Below are 19,716 nucleotides of genomic sequence, written 5' to 3'. Positions count from 1 at the left end.
TAGTGCTCATTAACATCTGTACCAGAGGGGACCCCTGCGAATACAGAGTTCACACATTGATTTTTCTTGTTTTGTAGTGATCCTGGCAAAAAGTTTATTGGCAGTTGTAACTGATATTATCAATGGCAGTACTCATTTTAAATGATCTACAGGTTTCGTTTATTCTTCTACATTCTTATTACCATTTTTTCTAATATCAGCTTATTTGAGGAAACATATATCATATATAGAAGGTAGTTAATTTATTTTATTAAGAAAATGTTAACGCATAAAACTACACTAAATCTTTTACCTTTCTTCCTAGATGGTAGATCATGTACTGGGACACTTGCAGTTAACATTGAAGATATGAATGATAACCCACCAGAAATACTTCAAAGTTATGTAACAATTTGCAAACCAAAGATGAGGTATACTGACATTTCAGCTGTCGATCCCGATGAACCTATCCATGGCCCTCCATTTTATTTCAGCTTGGCAGACACTTCTCCAGAAATGAACAGAATGTGGACCCTCACCAAAGTTAATGGTATTTAATAAACAGTAACGATTTATATGCTCTAAAATAACTGAGGGTGAATTTGCTTGTTTGCTAAAATATTCTCATTAACATATTTTAGAAGCCTAATTCGACCATTTACAAATATTATGATGGGGTCTTTATATTGTATATAAAATGAAAGAAATTATCATTTTTTATGAAGGCAAAATTTACATTTACAACAAAGACAAAAAAACTTTGCTGAAAATATTGGGCAACTTATTAAGACGAATTGTTTCCGGTGTGGTTTTAAAGTGACTCCAGGGAGGTGAAGAGAGAACAGAGATGGGGCGTTTAAATTTTAGTGTAAGCAAACTCTGGAAATGAGAATGTGGGTATAGGAGGCAAGCACTCTATGGTGTTCTGGAAAGAAGCATGGTGAGCTATGGACAGAGATGTTGGATGGGAGCCGTCAGGACAGCATCCTGTGATAGTGATTTCTGGGGGAGTGTAGTTCTGTATTTCAGCCACCATTCACTGCTGTTTTCTTACTATCCATTCTCTTCCATACAATTGGATTTTTGTGTATGCTATCCTTTCTTCCTAGAATACTACCCTTCCCATTTCATAGCTTGGTATTAATTCATGAGGTTCTTATGGAGCCCCTACCATCTACTATGCACCGTTCTGACCCTGGTGATACACGTAGAAATTAACAAGACAGACATGACGGCAATTCAGATGCTCACATCTACGAAGTCTTTCTTGAAGTAGAAGGAGTAGCACCATGACCTTTTGTACCTTTATTATAGCTTCTTTTGTGTTGTGTTATCACCTGTTTACCTTTCTTTTCCAATACATGAGTTTCTCAGGATAATTGTGATTCATTTGTGTTTCGCCAGCACCTAGCCCAGTGCTTAGTAGATACTAACTGCTTAATTGTTTGTTTAAAAATAATTGGTTAATAAATATGCATAAAGAAGGGAAATGCTAAGGGGATAAATAAACCAGTGTTAGAGTTTAGGTTTTAGCAGGAATGCCCAGAGAGTGTGTGTGTGTGTGTGGGGGGGGGGGGGGGGGGGGTGGAGTGGCGATGGAATCTGGTGATGAAGCACCTTATGTAGTAGGCTGAGGAGACTGACTTTTGTACGGTCGGTGACAGCAGGAATGCACTGAGAGTGTGCCAGTAAGGAATGCTGTGCCCAGATTTGTCTTAACAAGGTGACATTGGTGACAGGACAGTTTGAAGAGGGCAGAGTTGAGTGACAAGGACAGCAGAGGTGACTATGGTACAGCTTGTGGTCTTGAGGGAAGAGAGGAATTTGGAGGATTTTACCTTAGCCACAATAGGAGATGGGAGGGTTCCATCTAAACCTTAGCAGTAATTTACACTCCTCTGGGGAGCCCTACATTTGAGATGCAGGCAGAAATCTTTGAAGTTCTTAACAGCTATAACAGTGCATTTAAGAAAGGCTTAGACATTACAGATGACTTCCAGGATGTGCATGGTGCTACTTCTTCATTTCACTTACTGCAAAACTCAGAAGGTTGTGATTGGCATTAATAATGCATGGAGCTTTTGATCAGTTGATAATAAAGTCATTACAGTAGGTATCAAGACTATTGGGGAAATATCATAGTTGATAAGAACATATTGTTATGATACAGATACATCTGTTTTTATGTAAGCCTTACACCCAGCCTGGGTGGCATTAACTAGCTTTGTGGTATTGAGATTACTTCTAGAGGGAAGGCAAAATAACAAAGGGTCTATTGTACTTTGAAAAGTTACCTTGTACATAAAGATAATGGACAGATACCAGAAAATAAATGGATAAGAGACTGTTGACTTCGGACATGCTTTGTGTGTAACAATTGTTAATTCTTTATAAGTACCATAAACTGGTACTATAGAAAAAAGGTTGAAGTGTGTGTCAAGAGCCAATGTAGCATCATTGGTTTGTAAATAAGGATATAGATAAGTAATATTAAATGCTGCAGAAATGCTACTGGGTCACTCCAATGCCAAGTTATTTCTCTAAGCCTCTCCTCTAGAAAGTTACGATGGGCAACACATACATGGTAATATTAGTGCTGATAAAGGTAGCACTAAGAATAGAATAGAAGATAGAATAATAGAAGGTAGTTGTCCATTTTTATTCATTTTCATGTGGCAGGTGGTTCCTTGAGAATAACATGTTTAGAAACAAGTGTGATGAAACAAATGCTAGAAATAAATGTCCATTAAAAATATAATTCTTTCATTTTCTTTCAGATACAGCTGCCCGTCTTTCATATCAGAAAAATGCTGAATTTCAGGAATATAGTGTTCCTATTACTGTAAAAGATAGAGAAGGTCAATCTGCAACAAAAACCGTGAGAGTTAATCTGTGTGATTGTACTCATCCAAGTCAATGTCTGCCGACCCGAAGGAGCGCAGGAGTAATACTCGGAAAATGGGCGATCCTGGCCATACTGCTGGGCATAGCATTACTATTTTGTAAGTCCTTTTGCCTACTTAAAGTTAAAATATATCACAAAAAGGGGCCCTGGGTGGCTTAGTCGGTTCAGCGTCTGATTTCGGCTCCGGTCATGATCTTGCAGTCCCTGAGTTCTAGCCCTACATCAAGCTCTGTGCTGACAGCTCAGAGCCTGGAGCCTGCTTCCGATTCTGTGTTTCCCTCTCTCTCTGCCCCTTCCCCGCTGGTGCTCTGTCTCTCTGTTTCAAAAATAAACATTAAAAAAGAAACTAAAAAGAATCTCTATATCTATCTATCTATCATCTATCTATCTATCTATCTATCTATCTATCTATCTATATCTATCTGCATCTCACAAATGTCTGAGTGCAGGAAAAGTCTTTGAAAAGTAATCTTGTCCAACTGTCCAGCCAGGGTGAGTCCTCATTACAAATTGCTTTCGTGTTATTATCAAATTTCTGATGGAATATTTTCGGGAAGAAGGAACAAGATCCTTTTTGTGGTACAAAATTTCATATTTGGACAGGGCTGCTTAAAGTTCCTTAGATTTTTCCAAATCTGGCAATGTATAGTTTCCATTTCTTGGTCCTAGTACTACCCCTTTTAGGGCAAAATCAACACTCTAAAACTACTGCCGTATGAAGTCCACTATAAGCCACTGTGATCTCTTGTCATCATTCAGCCACGGACTTAGGGCACTTACTCGGATCACAGCAATATCTCTTCTTGGGTGTGTCTTGCCAGTTTTGGATTTTTTTTAACCTCTTGCTTGTCAGTTGTGTCATTCCCAATGGTACCATATTTTATCCTCTTTTTTTTTTATTTCCATCCACTCTTCCAGCCTAGATTAGCCGTTGTTCCTTTGTTCTGTGATAGGACTAGTGGTTAACAGCAAGACCCAGGCACCAAACCATTGAGTTCATAACCTAGCTCTATCATTTGCAAGCCATGAGACCGGAGGCAAGTTACTTAACTGTGCTTCAGTTTCCTCATCTGTGAAAGAGGTATTTGTAGCCTCCTTTATGGGGCAGCACTGAGCATTAATTGGGTAACTCATGTGAAAAGCTTCGAACAGTACAATGCTCATTATTTGTCAACAACTCAACAAAATAAATATACATTGAACACCTACTATATTCCAGAAATTGTCCAGGTGCTTGGGAGTCATCAGTGAACAAAACAGACAAAACCAAATGCAAACAGTGTGCCTTGTGACAGTAAACTAATAAATAAGTGAAATGCTGTGGAGGAAAAAATAGAGCAAAATAATTAGGAGCTGTAGTGCTGTGGAGCGCGCGTGTGTGTGTGTGTGTGTGTGTGTGTGTGTGTGTGTGTGTGTGGTGTTGGGGGAGGATTAGGGCTAGTGACTCCGGTTTTCAGTGGATGGTTTGGCAGGCCTGACAAGGTTATCTTCAATGATTTTTGTGAAAGGTCAAAGAGTCAGCTAAGTACAGTACTTGGGGGAAGAGTTTTTCAGTCAGAGGTCAGCACAAAGGCCCTGAGGTGAGAGGGTGGCTGGAGAAGTCAAGGCATGACCGGGGCACTGGTGTGGCTGGAGTGGAGTGGATCAAGAGAGTGGGGTAGGACACGGAACCAGAAAGTTTAACAAGTGGCCACATAGAATAGGCAGAGATTGGTACCCTTTTTCTGTAAAGGGCTGGATAGTATATATTTTACATTTTGCAGGCCATGTGGTTTCACGTATAACCAGGGAAATCCACCCTGCTAGTAGGAAAGCAGCCATAGAAAATATTTAAGTGATGGGCATGCCTGCGTTCCAAAAGAACTTTATTAATGGATGCTAAACTTTGACTTTCATATAATTTTCACATGTAATGAACTACTATTCATTTTAAAATGTTTAAAAAAAACATTTAAAAATGTAAAAACCATAGTTCATGGGCCATTCAAAAACATGTGGTCATCCAAAAAATTCATGGGAAGGGGTTTGGGGTTGCAGTTTGGCCATCCTTGGTGGAGGAGCCTGTGGAACATTGTAAGGAACTGTGATTATCAACCGTTATTATTATTACTGCTAATCTTATTGACACATATTTCAACCTCCCACAGGTATGACATAGAATGAAAATTTTGAATAGACAAAATACAGAGTAGTTTTAATTAAGATACTTGGAGACAAGATATTCAAAAAAAAAATATGTTTGTCACGCTTTTCATACAGGCAAACCATTTTTTTGGGAATGAGTAAATCTCTTAAAGTCTCTGTCTTAAATTAATGTCATTGAATTTTTTGAAAATTTACTGTTTAATCCACGATTGTGAATACTTTAACATGCATGATAGATAGAATTCGAACCCTTAAAAGAACTATTATCAAAATATACATATAATTAATGGGGCTGCTGGATGGCCCAGTCAGTTATGTGTCTGACTCTTAGTTTAGGCTCAGGTCACAATATCACGGTTTCATGAGTTTGAGCCCTGCAATGGGGCCTGCTTGGGATTCTCTCTCTCTTCTCTGTCTCTCTCCCTCTCTCTACCCCTTCCCCACTTGTGCTGTCTCTGTGTCTCTCAAAAGAAATAAACTTAAAAAAAAATATATATATATATATACACATATAATTAATTCACATTTTTAAAATCCAAGCTAAATCATGGCCTATTAATTTAGAAAGGCCAAGGTAATTCATGGGACCGTGGTTAGTGGTTTTCCTCCTGTGCACTTGAGGTAATAAAAAATAAAAGATGAGTATTTTATTCTATGTATGTTAAACTTTTTTTTTTTTTTTTTTTTTAAATGCAGCTGTATTGCTAACTTTGGTATGTGGAGTTTTTGGTGCCAAAAAAAGAAAAGGTTTTCCTGAAGATTTAGCACAGCAAAACTTAATCATATCAAACACAGAAGCACCTGGAGATGATAAGGTGGTAAGTGTTTTAAATGAGTATCTCTGAATATCTCCCATAATTTCTTTTACTGATTCTTCTGAAGTTATTTTGAAATTTAGGGGTTAATTTATATTTTTAATTTGGTCAGATTTTGTAGGCATAAGTATTTTATCTGCCGATATTCAGATATTTATGTAGTGGCATTTATTAGAATTCTTAAAACATGTGTTGTTTTGGGGCGCCTGGGTGGCTCAGTCAGTTGTGTCTGACTTTGGTTCAGGTCATGATCCCATGGCTTGTGAGTTCAAGCCCCACATCGGGCTCTGTGCTGACAGCTCGGAGCCTGGAGCCTGCTTTGGATTCTGTGTTTCTCTCTCATTCTGCCCTCATTCATTCATGCTCTGTTTCTCTCTCTCTTAAGAATAAATAAAACATTGAAAAAAAAATTACAAAAAGACATGTGTTGTTTTAATTATCATTTTTCCACCCTCTAGTGCTATGATTTAAAACTTTTTGATGTGGATTTATTATAATAACCGTGTTTCAGCTGCTCTGTACCATGTACATTTCCAGGTATCATTTGTTTCTCTCTTTGATTATATATAATGGGGGAAAAAAACCTACTAAAAGTTCTGACGATAAATTAAGAAAATACCAAAGAGATATATATTTTTATATGGTGGAGGGTAGATTACTTGGAAGATTATTGCCACTTTCTTTCCTTATGTATTTCTTGGGACTGCTGAGGTGCTTAGTACTAGGCTTCTTCTTTGGCAGGGGGGCGGGGGGCGCATATATTTCAAGAGTTCTTACAAGGCATATTTTTCCCTCAAAAAGATTTCAATGTACTTGTGAGCAGTTGAATCTACTTCTATGGGAAAAATAAGTAGGAACATTTCAGTAAACGTTAGCACCATGACAGAGCACTGTTAGTTCAAAGACACTTGTGATACATAAGTGCATTCGTGTTCTCTGGATCAACCTGAAGGACCTGGTGAAAGAGGTACAGATTACTCTGTAACTGAAAGAGTAAGAAGGGGTTGAAAGTGGAGAGGTTGTGGGAATAGTTAAAGAGGAGGAAAACAGCCTTAAGAATAAAACAGGAGGGGCGCCCGGGTGCCTCAGTTGGTTGAGTCTTGATTTCAGCTCAGGTCATGATCTTGCAGTTAATGAGTTTGAGCCCCGCATTGGGCCCTGTGCAGTGCAAAGCCTGCTTGGGATTCTCTGTCTCCCCCACTTTCTACCCCTTCCCCATTCACTCTCTCTCTCTCTCAAAAGAAAGAAATAAACATGAAATTAAAAAATAAAGAATGAAAAAGGGGATGACAAAGTTTAGGGATTATTCAACAAATAGTAAAGAGGTTGTTTTGAGATGGAAGAAATGGTGTTTTAGAATAGAAGCTTGAAACTTAGGGTTTTGGGGGAGAGGATGTAAGAGATGGGGCTATCATATGCCACACTAAGGATTTGGGGTTTATCTTCTTGGAAAGGAAGGGCCAGTGAAAGTTTTCCTGCATAGATTGGCATAATGGGAACAGCATGATGCTGAGTCAGTAGGGTGATCGGTGAGAACAGGAAGACACTAAGGATGGGGAAGTTCAAGGATTAGAATCTTGCTATAGTTTAAGCAGGAGATAACTCTAGTAGTCTAATGATAACTGGAAAATTAAAATAAGGATAATCAATATTTCAAATATGTAAATGATAGCTTATTAACTCTAGAGTAACAAAATAAAAAGTGAAGCCAAAGTGACAGAGGCCATAGCCAGGGACAGTGACTTCATATCAAGCCTTTGATATGTCAAAGATACCTTTCTTATTGACTTTCTCTCTTTAACCTCCTTCCCACCATCATGCAAAGTCATAGCCCTCCTGTGCTTGACATGCCTCCATGTGGAGCCCTGTAATTATTTTTCCATTCAGAAAATCCATTTAGTCCCTGATAGTCCTTGGCTCAAAGTAAGATCTTATTTTATATCTGAGAATGGAATGATTGAGATGTTCTTCATATTTGTTCTTTACCATTTGATGCTGGAGCTGATGGTATTAGTTGGCCATTTCACCATAACATACTCACACCTATTTACCTGTTCTCTGTTAGGAGCACTTCTCAGAAGGACTTGGGATTATTAATTTATACCAGAACATAATTTTAGGCATATTTTTGCAAAATGTAACAGGGGCGCCTGGGTGGCTCAGTCGGTTAAGCATCTGACTTCAGCTCAGGTCAGGATCTCGCAGTTTGTGAGTTCAAGCCCCGTGTCGGGCTCTGTGCTGACCGCTTAGAGCCCAGAGCCTGCTTCAGATTCTGTGTCTCCCTCTCTCTCTCTGCCCCTCCCCACTCACACTCTTGTCTCTTTCAAAAATAAATAAAACATTAAAAAAAATTTTTTTTTTAAATGTAACAAAACTTTGTAGTGAATGGGTAAGCTCATTTTAGTACAATGAGTAAAGGTGATGACGTTACTTTTAGAGCTAAGTTTAAGTCAGAGGCAGTTCAGATGGGGTTAGGAGCTGGTTGAAAAGTCAGGACTGGAGAAGTTAAATCTGGAAATCATTGACGTGGAACAGGAGCTGTTGATACCATGTGAGAATAAACTTTGGGCGTGGAGATGGTCAGGAAGGAACAGAGAATAGAGTGTGAAACAAGGAACTGTGGACTCAGCTTTGGTTTTAGTTTATCTTCAAGTCTCCCGGTTTTAGCTTGCGTGATCTCTGAACATGTATTTATAATGACAGAAATTATACCATCAAGGAGATTTGATAATCAGGATTTTTTTTTTTTTTGAATAGAATTTCAAGGTAGCAACAACCTAAGCAAAAAATATAGGGCAGCAGCGCCACCAAATGGCTACTTTTTAGTTCTCCTTTCTGGTATAATTTTCTAAGGCAATGAGATACTATGTATGACATTTATAGATACATTTCAGACTCTGAAATATCTGAAACTCCAAATCATCTGAACTTGAAAATCTTCCAGTTTAGTTAGAGACTCTGCATATTCAATAGAAGGAAAACAAATTGGCAAGAAGATGGCACAACGGAGCCTGATTTTAATGGAGGTCTTGTCTGAAAGTAACGGTTTATAATTAGAACTGACACCCTGAGGTTGCCACGGTAACTCGACTTCTCACCCATGGCCCAGACTTCCAACTGAGGTTCCAGCATTAAGTTACTGTTGAATCAAGTCTTTTTCATCTTCAAACATCCCCTCAACTCTGTCTGCTCTAGTTCCCTCCATGTCTCTTTTTCTTTGAAACTGAACTCTTTGAGAGATTTAATACTCGATTTCTCCATGACATTAGTTCCTGTTCATTCAGCACTTCGTGGAAATTCTTTTGACACAGATCACCAGTGGCCACTCTTTTACTTGAATCTGAGAGGTGATTACTTGGACCAATTCTTAAACAACTTTGATGTTTTCTCCTTACCATAATCCTCTCTGCATGGCTTCAGAGTTTGTCTTTTGGATTCCTTCATTCTCTCAGTTGCTATTTCAGATCAGTTCTGCCTTCTAATTCCTTTACCAACCCCTTAAAACATTTGTTCTTGTGTTCTGTTATTAGCCTTCTTTTTGTTTAGTCTACCATTTTCCCTGGGTGTTATAATTTATCCCTGTGACTTCAACTACCACCTATATGGTGGTGACTTCTGGAATTAGAGCGTCAGCTCAGCTCCCCTACCTGAGCTCCAGACCCCATATTCATATATGCATTGTGGACATCCACGGGTTTCTTAAACTTGCCATGCCCCAAATTGAATTGTTCCCCCTCCTCTCACCCACAAGCACATCCTTCATCCCAACTTCAGGGAATTATGCCATCTGGAGTTGCACAAGCAGAGCACATAGGAATAATTCCTTCCATTTGCTGCTTCATCCATCTAACTGCCAGTAAACTTCGTATGGGGTCCAGCCACTTTGAGTCATCTTTGCTTCTACTTTGGCTTAGATCCTTATCATGTTTCACCTAGAATGGTTCAGGTGATATCTGTGATATCTCTCTGATATCTGTGACACTCAACTTATTGTCTTCTTATTTGTCTTTTACATTATTGCCTAGAATGACTTTTTAAAAATATGTGCCTTGCCTGTCTATTAAAACCCTTCTGAGTCTCCGTAATCTTCATGATAGTCTATTTTTTTTTTAACGTTCATTTATTTTGAGACAGAGAGAGACAGAGCATTAACGGGGGAGGGTCAGAGAGAGAGGGAGACACAGAATCTGAAACAGGCTCCAGGCTCTGAGCTGTCAGCACAGAGCCCGACGCTGGGCTCGAACTCATGGATCGCGAGATCGTGACCTGAGCCGAAGTCGGACGCTTAACCGACTGAGCCACCCAGGCGCCCCGATAGTCTATATTTTTTAGCATGGCATATGGTTCTTTATATTCTCTGGCCTTTTATAACCTCTCCACTTCCTCTCTTACCCTGAACCCTATGTGGCAGCCACTCTCAACAGGCTGAAGCTGAAGACCCCCAAAGCACCCCGTTGCCTTTGCCTGTAGACCTTCCTGCAGGTGGTGGTTTTTTCCTCCCATTTCTCAGTCGGAGCCCCTACTCTTAGACTTCTCCACTTACTCTCTCTGGATGTGGATTTTAATGTGTTCCTCAGTGTTCCTATAGCATTCTGCATTCACCTACGTATACATTCTTAAAGTAATCATCTGATTTTTCTGCCTCACTGGAATAAGAGCTTCTTAGAGCTGGTGAGGGATCATGCCCATCTTTGTATCCCTAGACCGGGCACACAATTAGAAAATACGGATGAATCAATAAAACGTTGAATAAACATTCTCTCTCCCTTGCCTTCTTATCACTTGGGATCCATTTCCTCCTGATACAAATGGTCTTATTTTATTTTATTTCAGTGTTCTGCCAATGGGTTTATGACCCAGACAGTCAATAACTCTGGCCAAGGCTTTTGCGGTACCATGGGATCAGGAATGAAGAATGGAGGGCAGGAGACCATTGAAATGGTGAAAGGCGGACACCAGACCCTGGAATCGTGCCGGGGGACGGGGCATCATCACACCCTGGATTCCTGCAGGGGAGGACACGTGGAGACGGACAACTGCAGACACGCCTACTCCGAGTGGCATAATTTCACCCAGCCCCGCCTTGGTGAAGTGAGTTTCCCTCAGGTTTCCATTCTACGGTTTACATATCCAAGTGTAGAACAAGAGGAAATTGAAATTAGCATACAGTTGCAGAAGTTGCTTTTCCCTATGTATCTTTTCAATGTATCTTTTCTCTTTCATTCTCTGGTCCTTCCCAGCACTGCCCTCCTCCATGCCTCCCCACCCCCACGCCCTTTGATTTTGTTACATTATTTAACATAAAAGAGATTTTATTCCATCTGTCATATTTCTTTTAATTTCTAAAATCTCATGAGATCTGGAAATTTCTAATATCCAACCTGAAGCCACATGCCACTTCTAGATGTAGTTTACCTCACGAATTATTTTCATATAGAAGAATGTGAAAAAAAAATCTTACTCCCTACAATCACAAAACTCCCCCAATCAAATCTACATCTCTCTCTGAAAACAAAACATCTGCACACAATTCTAGGATGAACATTAAATAATATGAGCTGTATAAACTATATGTAATGTAAAAAGCACCATTCATATATAAAACATTTTTATTCAGGGGACAGCAAGGATGTAAAACAAAGGAGGGATTAAATCATGATTTTTGAGTCCTGGGAGCACACCAAAATCCCCCTGGAGCTTTTTTAATTAATTTTTTTTTTTTAACGTTTATTTATTTTTGAGACAGAGAGAGAGCATGAACAGGGGAGGGGCAGAGAGAGAGGGAGACACAGAATCTGAAACAGGCTCCAGGCTCTGAGCTGTCAGCACAGAGCCTGACGCGGGGCTCGAACTCATGGACTGTGAGATCATGGCCTGAGCCGAAGTCGGACGCTTAACCGACCGAGCCACCCAGGCGCCCCTCCCTGGAGCTTTTAAAAGATATTAATGCCTGTGCTCCACCTTGAAGGATTTGGATTTAATTGGTTTGGCTTATTATTATTATTATTATTATTTTAAATTTGTATTTATTTTTGAGGGTGGGGGAGGGGCAGAGAGAGAGGGAGACACAGAATCTGAAGCAGGCTGCAGGCTCTGAGCTTTCAGCACAGAGTCCAGTGTGGGACTGGAACCCATGAGATGGGAGATCATGACCTGAGCCCAAGTCAGACACTTAACTGACTAAGCCACCCAGGCGGCCCTAGAATTATTATTTTTAAAACTCCTCAGGCAATTCACATGTGCCACCTGGGTAGAGAACCACTGGATTGAATATTCTTCCTGGTACTAAGTTTTCTTTTTATCAGAGTGTGCCAGTACCATTGTAACACCAACAGTGGACCAGAAGCCCTTAATCCTTTAATGGATTGCAACTAGGCACCTTTCTGTGACGCGGCTATAGCTTATCGCATGTCCATAGCATATTTTTTCCCGTCAAAGTCAAGTGTTAATCTCTTTTCTGTTTCTAGACAGCCAGTATTCATGTAAGATCAGGCAGGGGAAGGAGTGAAGCTTAAGAAGCACTCCTAGGGGTGTTCTTCAATGTGCACATCACTTAATGGGATACGAGGCTGAAGCGGTCATGAAGAAAGACACTTGATAACATAAGCCAAGGAAATAAGCTCTGGGTTAGAGAGGCAGGGGGCACACAGGTGAGGAGGAGGAGCCCAGGGGTTAGACAAGCTGGCCAGTAACAGACTGTGAGGGTGGATGTGGCTGAATGCATGGCCTCTCCAGTGCAAAGGGCTGGTTTTTGCAATCCGGGTTATGTTGAGTATTTTTAATCTCACTAAAATGTCTTGCGCATCTCTCTATTTTGTCATGTTTTGGCTGTCTCGGAAAACGTCATTCTGAAACCAATGTGATAATTCTTGCCTACTTTAAAACTGCATGTAGTAGTGGTTTTAGTTAATGTGTTTTGAATATTTACTATGTGCTGGGCGAAGGAAGAGTATTTTTCATGCGCTATTATTTCATCAGTATCGTGAGATAGTCACTGTGTATATTCCCATTTTAGATGTAAGGAGAGTGAGAAGTGAGACTGAGAGATGTTTAGTGACCTGCTCAAAGTCACATACGTAGCTGGTACAGCCAGAACTGGGACTCAAAACCCGGACTGTTCAGATATCCAACGTCAAATTCTAGGCCACTGTGCATAGTGTCACCGTTTTGTGGACTAGCCTGAACTCCAGATAGAAAGTTTAGAGTTAAGCATTTAATGATAATTTAAATATACATAAATATAACATTTGTATATATATAATTTGTTTTATTTGTATGGATTACTAGAAATGTAAGATATACTGATTTTATGGTATGGTTGTGATATCGACCAATCATGTGCATTTTTTGTATGTAGGACTCCATTAGAGGACACACTGGTTAAAAATTAGACATAAAAGGTAAATAAAATAATAAATTTTATGTTCATATGTTTAAGAATACTTAAAATAATACAACAATACAATCCTTTTTTCTGTTTGTTTATTTTACAGAAATTGCATCTGTGTAATCAGAATGAAAACCATGTGCCATCTCAAGATTATGTCCTTACGTATAACTATGAAGGAAAGGGATCTCCAGCTGGTTCTGTAGGGTGCTGCAGCGAAAAACAGGAAGAAGATGGCCTTGACTTTTTAAATAATTTGGGAGCCAAATTTACTACATTAGCAGAAACATGCGCAAAGAGATAATGTTAATGTTCTACAATGAGATGTGTTTTTGCCAGACATTCTGGAAGTTTCCAAAAGGGATATTTAAAGTTCAATTTCAATTGCTAATATATATATACATATATGTATGTATATATATACATACATATATGTATATATTTAGCTAGATATATATTAGAATTTCAATTTCTAATATATATAGATATGTTTTTAACATATATATTAGAAAAATAGATATGAAGTTTTCTAAATTTTTAATTGTACTGTTTACCAATTTGTAGTTTTATAGCAATTTTTTGCTTATCTTTTCCAAGAAGCTTGAAATGTTAAACGTATTTGGCCTTCTTTATTGCAAAATAAATAGACAGCTAGCAAAATCATGCTGTAACATTGGATTTAAGGTCTATAAAGGATCTGCTATTCTTTATAGATAGCTTTCCAACAAATGTGTTTAGTTAATATCAGTTCAATGATAACTATGCTGTACTTGATTGAATATAGAACAGCTATCTGGGCTAGAAATTCTGTTCTTATTCCAGATTTAAGTTAATAGGATTATATCAAACATTATGGTAAACTGTACTGCAATTTTTAGCTCTTTAAAAATTTTGTACCACTGAGTAGCTCCAAAGACTACTAGAATTTCATTTTCCTTCTGGTTGGCAACTAGATCATGAAGGGCAGTTAGTTCTGTCTGCTTGGTTACCCTAATAAGGTCTTAAAAAATACATAGCCACCATGTTAAACTACAACAGGAAATTGTAGACTGAAAAATTGTGTTGTTTTTATGCTTTTGAGTGTGTGCTTTATGGTTTGGAGAAGGATTATTATGAGGAATATATCTAAGTTTCCTTATTCTCAAGAAAGAGAACTATGTTCACTATACAGAGTTATTGTCAGTATTTGAACAAAAAACACCAAAGATCTTCTGTTGAGATTGTAATCCTAAGTATTAACATCTTTTTCCCTGAGATTCAGGACTACTGAAGATATAGAGAGAGTAGAGAGATAGATAGATACATAGATAGATAGGAGAGAGAGAGAGAGAGAGAGTGATATCCCTCACTTTTCAAAAGTTCATGTTATGCCACTTCACTTGCATGAAAACCTTGCATTACTACCTGTTTTTGCTAACCTAAAGGTACCTGAAGAAGAATTTTGCTTATATGCAAAAAGAGAGGATAGCATTTAGCGTTTACCTTGCGGTGAGCCTTATAGAGGCAGCGTGTACCCAGAGCAGAGAAGGGGGGCCCGCCAAGCTCCTTCCCCCAGGGAACTTCACTCAGCATCTCAGTATCAAGCTGCCTCAGCTTTGAACTGTGTCTGTGAGCATCTCTGCTTTATCTCCATTAATTTTGTACATCACTTAGTAAGATGTGTCCTAAGGTATCAGAGAAGCCTAAGAGAGGTTAAATTTTGGGACTGGGAACACTAAAAAAATTTTCCATGTAGATGAATGGTAATTGCTTCTTTGCTTTATGCCATTTCGCTTTATGAAAGTTTTCATAGGAATGCTCTACTTTTGGATAAGGATAAACACATACATGCATGCACACACACACACACACACACACACACACACACACATATATTAGTTAATGCAACATTTAAAATAAAATGAAAACCAAAAGGGAGGATGATGACATAAAGCTGAATGTATCTGACAATAGGAACCTAAAGTTCTAAAAAGAGAGAGCCTCTTATACTTAGTTCTTATGTGCTGCATTAACTAAGCATATTAGGAAATTGTTCATGTACATTTGGGTAATTTCTTTAAAATCGTATACAGTTAGGGGCGCCTGGGTGGCTCAGTTGGTTAAGCGTCCAACTCTTGATTTCAGCTCGGGTCATGATCTGAAATCATGGTTGGTGAGTTTGAGCCCTGCATCGGGCTCTGGGCTGATAGCGTGGAGCCTGCTTCACATTCTCCATCTGCCTCTCTCTCTGTCCCTTTCCCACGCTCACTCGCTCTCTCTCTCAAAAATAAACTTAAGAACAATTTTTTAAATTGTATACAGCTAATTAAACTTCTCTGGTTTCAGTGGGAAGGGAAGAGGGAACTAGGTGGAACAGTAGCCTTGCTTCACAGTTTCTTTCTGCATGCACAAATGTGGAGCCAGCTGGCAAATGGCTGTTCCAGCTCAGGCTCCCTGACTCCCACCAGCAAGGCTCCAGAGATGAAATGCTTTTCTTGGAGCTAATACTGAACGCTTTTAAAAACCTAATTCTGGTAAAAAGATTCTATCACTGTTTTCCTTCCCTTTTCTATTAATCAACGTTTGTAAAATTTAGAGCCGATAAACCCTGCTGTGTTGGTCAGATTTTAAAGGATAAAGGGAGCTGGGAGGGGGGCACAAATCTTACTGAAGGGACTGAGTGGGGCATGACCATCCTAAGATTCAAGACCTCAAACCTATCACCATCTGCTGTGTTCTAATTCAAGCCTGGGAATTGTAAAATGGCACTTCCCCACTCACTGCCCTGTTTTTTTGTTTTGTTTTGTTTGTTTTTGTTTAAAATTTTTTTCTTAAATATTTTATTTATTTTTGAGACAGAGAGAGACAGAGCATGAGCAGGGGAAGAGCAGAGAGAGAGGGAGACACACAATCTGAAGCAGGCTCCAGGCTCCGAGCTGTCAGCACAGAGCCTGACACGGGGCTCAAACCCACAAACCGTGAGATCACCATCTGAGCCAAAGTTGGACGCTTAACAGACTGAGCCACCCAGGTGCCCCTCACTGCCCTGTTTTAAACTGATGTTGGTGTGATTCAAAAGAAATCCAGCTCTCCCATCCATCCCCTTTCTTTAATCTCTCTCCCAATGCGATCAATAACACTTAGGTGGTGAATACTCCAGGCTGTCAATCACCCTGTAGTATGAATTAATTTCTATGAGCTTGCTTTCTTACAAGGATGTTTTAAGTAATAGAAGAAATAGAAATTTTGAATACGGGAAAGAAAAAGACCCAGTGGTCATTTGGGAACACAGGGAACTTAGGGGGAGTGCAAGTCCACGTGGGGTATTTGGACAGTCAGCAACATGAAAACCCAGGCCTTCGAGGGCAAGGAGAGAGACCAATAAAGAGACACCGAGTGGTAGTAGAGACAAAATTAGTTGCTACTTAAAAGTTTTCTAGGCCAGGCTCCCCCTTTGCCTTCTTTTCTCAGGCCAGTGGTGGCTCCCATTTAAGTTCGGTGAAATATCACCAACCCTTTTTCCATGTCTCACCTTATTTGGAGTGTGGAATCAAGGGAAAAGCCGGCTGCATGTCAAGTCTTCAGGCATTTACAGAACGGGCCCAAACTGGCTGCGCAGAACAAATGGGGCATTCATGGGGAATACATTCTTCCTGATGTAGCCCTCTGGGCCCTGAGGTACAATGTCTTCAATGAAATGTGTGTCTCAATTTTTATTTGATTCTCAATTTTTATTTGTTGCCACTTTTCCCATTTTCTAATTTCCCCCCCAAATCTAGATTTTACAGACCTAGACTTTGAAAAGGGTACTTTTCTTTCTTCCTTATAAGGGTCTTCTTATGTCTAATGTAAACATTTTTAACATGAGGCATTCTTCTTTCCATATATATGTAAGGGGGAAATTATGCTAGTTTAGTGTAAAAATAACTTTCATTTTTTTTCCAGTGAATGTTCTTGAATTTTTAATGTCAATGTACAGATTGTTTTTTCATATTTTTATAAGGAAGCAGTTAACTGTCTAAAATGCAGTGAGGTTTGGTTTGTAGCATTTTTAACAGAATTTTTAAGTTTGCTATTAAAAGGAATTGCTTTGCTTTTAAAGGAACATGGCAGGTTAAAATAAGCAAAAATTGAATGTATAAAGTAATAGTTGCAGATATAGAATGTAATGAAACTGCTAACTTGATAATCTTGTCTTTGCCGTATTTAGAGATAAGATGATTCCAAGGTGATCACTTTGTAAAATTGTGCTTAAGACTGGCATGAAAATAGATCCTCAAGAGTGCCTTCATTGTGTTCATTGTATTCATTACTGGGATAATGTTTTAGGGAATGGGTCATTATCAAATTGTCAATATATTTACATATTAAGCTATTTTGGGGGAGAGCACTATTTGGGGCATAGCTTTACAGATGATATCTATCTGTATCTCTCTAGCTGATTTTTCTTGGGTAAAGAAGTATTGGAAGGTGGTTGTAATTGTAGGGTGTTCCAGAAATAAGATGCTGATATAGCATTCTTTTTTTTTCATTTTTTTTTAATTTTTTTAAAGTTTATTTATTTTTGAGACAGAGAGAGACAGAGCATGAACGGGGGAGGGGCAGAGGGAGAGGGAGACACAGAATCGGAAGCAGGCTCCAGGCTCTGAGCCATCAGCCCAGAGCCCGACGCGGGGCTCGAACTCACAGACTGCGAGATGGTGACCTGAGCTGAAGTCGGACGCTTAACCGACTGAGCCACCCAGGCGCCCCAAGATATAGCATTCTTACCTGGAGCTGTGTAGTCAAGGGGAAGCATCATGAGTTCAAAAAAGCAAAAAAAAGCAAGCAATATTCTTTGTTCTGTCACTTACAGAGTATATGACCTTCAAGCTTTGTTCACAACCAAATTATGGTGCTGTGTACCTCACAGCAAATCTTTTCCCTAGCTGTGTATGTGTCTGCTTTCCCACAAAGGTAAGACTGACCATTTCAAAAATGGTTGGATCAAAAGCTTTAAATTGTAGTGTAAACTCGAGCCATGATTTCAATTTCAGGAACTTTTATTGTGGTTATTATTTTTGCTTCTAAGTATTTGTCTTTAAGAATGCTCATTGAATTTTTTGTTTCTTTTCTTTTCTTTTTTTTTAAGTTTATTTGTTTATCTTGAGAGAGACAGAGACAGAATGAGCGGGGAAGAGGCAGAGAGAGAGGGAGACAGAGAATCCCAAGCAGACTCCATGCTGCCAGCACAGAGCCCAACATGGCACTCGAACCCATGAAACCATGAGTCAAAACCAAAAGTCAATTGCTTAATGCACTGAGCCACCCAGGTGCCCCGAATTTTTGTTTCTGATATCCAAACATTTGGTAAATGCCAAGCATCCAGCAGAATTGATATGGTCATAGTGGTTGAGAATGGATGCCTCTAGAGTCAGACTTTTTGCAGTCTCAGTCTTAGTCTGAGTTTTCTCACCTTTAAAAAAAAATTTTTTTATGTTTATATATTTCTGAGACAGAGAGAGACAGAGCATTAGTGGGGGAGGGGCAGAGAGAGAGGGAGATACAGAATCAGAAGCAGGCTCCAGGCCCTGAGCTGTCAGCACAGAGCCCAACGCAGGGCTCGAACTCACAAACCATGAGATCATGACCTGAGCCGAAGTCGGTCGCTCAACCGACTGAGCCACCCAGGTGCCCCGAGTTTTCTCATCTTTAAAAGCAAGATAACAATACCAACCTCAAGGGGTTATTGGGACGATTGAATGAGTTACTATATTCATAGCATGTAGAACTGAGAAGGAAAGTGGGCAAAAGTGAGAAGGAAATCTGGCAAGGGCAGATAAAAAAAGGGGGTCAACCAGATGTCCGAGACCAGATGCTCCCCTTGAATGGTTTTGATTTTGGTAATCTTGCTTACCTCCTGCACTCCTGCATCTACCAACTGCCTGAGTAACACTGAGAGGCCTGAGAAAACTGAAACTTAAAAGCTTAAGTTACGGGAAACTGAAAGCTAACCAAGCCTAACCAGCTTGTTCTGCTTCTGTACAATTGCTTGGCGAGCCCGTGTATTCCTGATCAATCATTGTTGCTTGGCACGCCCGTGTATTCCTGATCAATCATTGAGATACCCGTACCCCCAGTTGTGGTCTGACCTAAAGGTAGGAACCAATCGAATACTGCTAAGTGTCCAACTTTAAACATCAACCAATCGCAGCTCTGTCACTGTGGAAAATCCCTGATTTCCCCATGACTTGTTTGTACCAGTCTATAAAAGGGGTGTAAAAACCTCTCTCGGGGCCTCTTAGCGTCACCGGCAACGAGTGCGCAGAGGTCCAGGTTCGAACCTGCAATAAATGACCCTTGCTGCTTAGCTTTGACTCTGGACTCTGGTGGTTCGTTTTTGGGGTCTCTTGGACTCTGGGCGTTTCAACACCACTGATAAGTGCCCCCTCCCCTTTTTCATTTTTTCCCCTTGAGCCCCTACAATCCCAGCCATAAAAAGAGGCCGATGCCAAGGTTCGGGGCTC

General features: G+C 39.7%; 1 protein-coding gene across 2 annotated transcripts in view; it reads left to right on the top strand.

Moving 5' to 3' along the window:
* The window catches only part of DSC3 (desmocollin 3), a 51,698-nt gene extending 34,203 nt beyond the window's left edge, over window positions 1–17,495 (top strand). Inside the window, exons 12-17 of one of the 2 annotated variants that reach the window (XM_019465483.2) lie at window positions 305–529; window positions 2,757–2,981; window positions 5,726–5,847; window positions 10,678–10,935; window positions 13,202–13,244; window positions 13,338–13,450. In XM_019465483.2, the coding sequence (XP_019321028.2) occupies window positions 305–529; window positions 2,757–2,981; window positions 5,726–5,847; window positions 10,678–10,935; window positions 13,202–13,228 (857 nt within the window). In that variant the 3' untranslated portion in view covers window positions 13,229–13,244; window positions 13,338–13,450. Of the gene's footprint in view, window positions 1–304; window positions 530–2,756; window positions 2,982–5,725; window positions 5,848–10,677; window positions 10,936–13,201; window positions 13,245–13,337 lie in introns of both variants that reach the window. The other variant, XM_019465482.2, reaches the window with a different exon arrangement.
* The last annotated feature ends 2,221 nt before the right edge of the window (window positions 17,496–19,716 follow it).

Source organism: Panthera pardus, unplaced genomic scaffold (genome assembly GCF_024362965.1).
Source record: "Panthera pardus isolate Hobbes unplaced genomic scaffold, ASM2436296v1 HiC_scaffold_15, whole genome shotgun sequence".
Classification (NCBI taxonomy): Eukaryota; Metazoa; Chordata; class Mammalia; order Carnivora; family Felidae; genus Panthera; species Panthera pardus.
The sequence above is the reverse complement of the archived record's forward strand: the minus strand, read 5'-3'. Positions and strand labels throughout refer to the sequence as shown.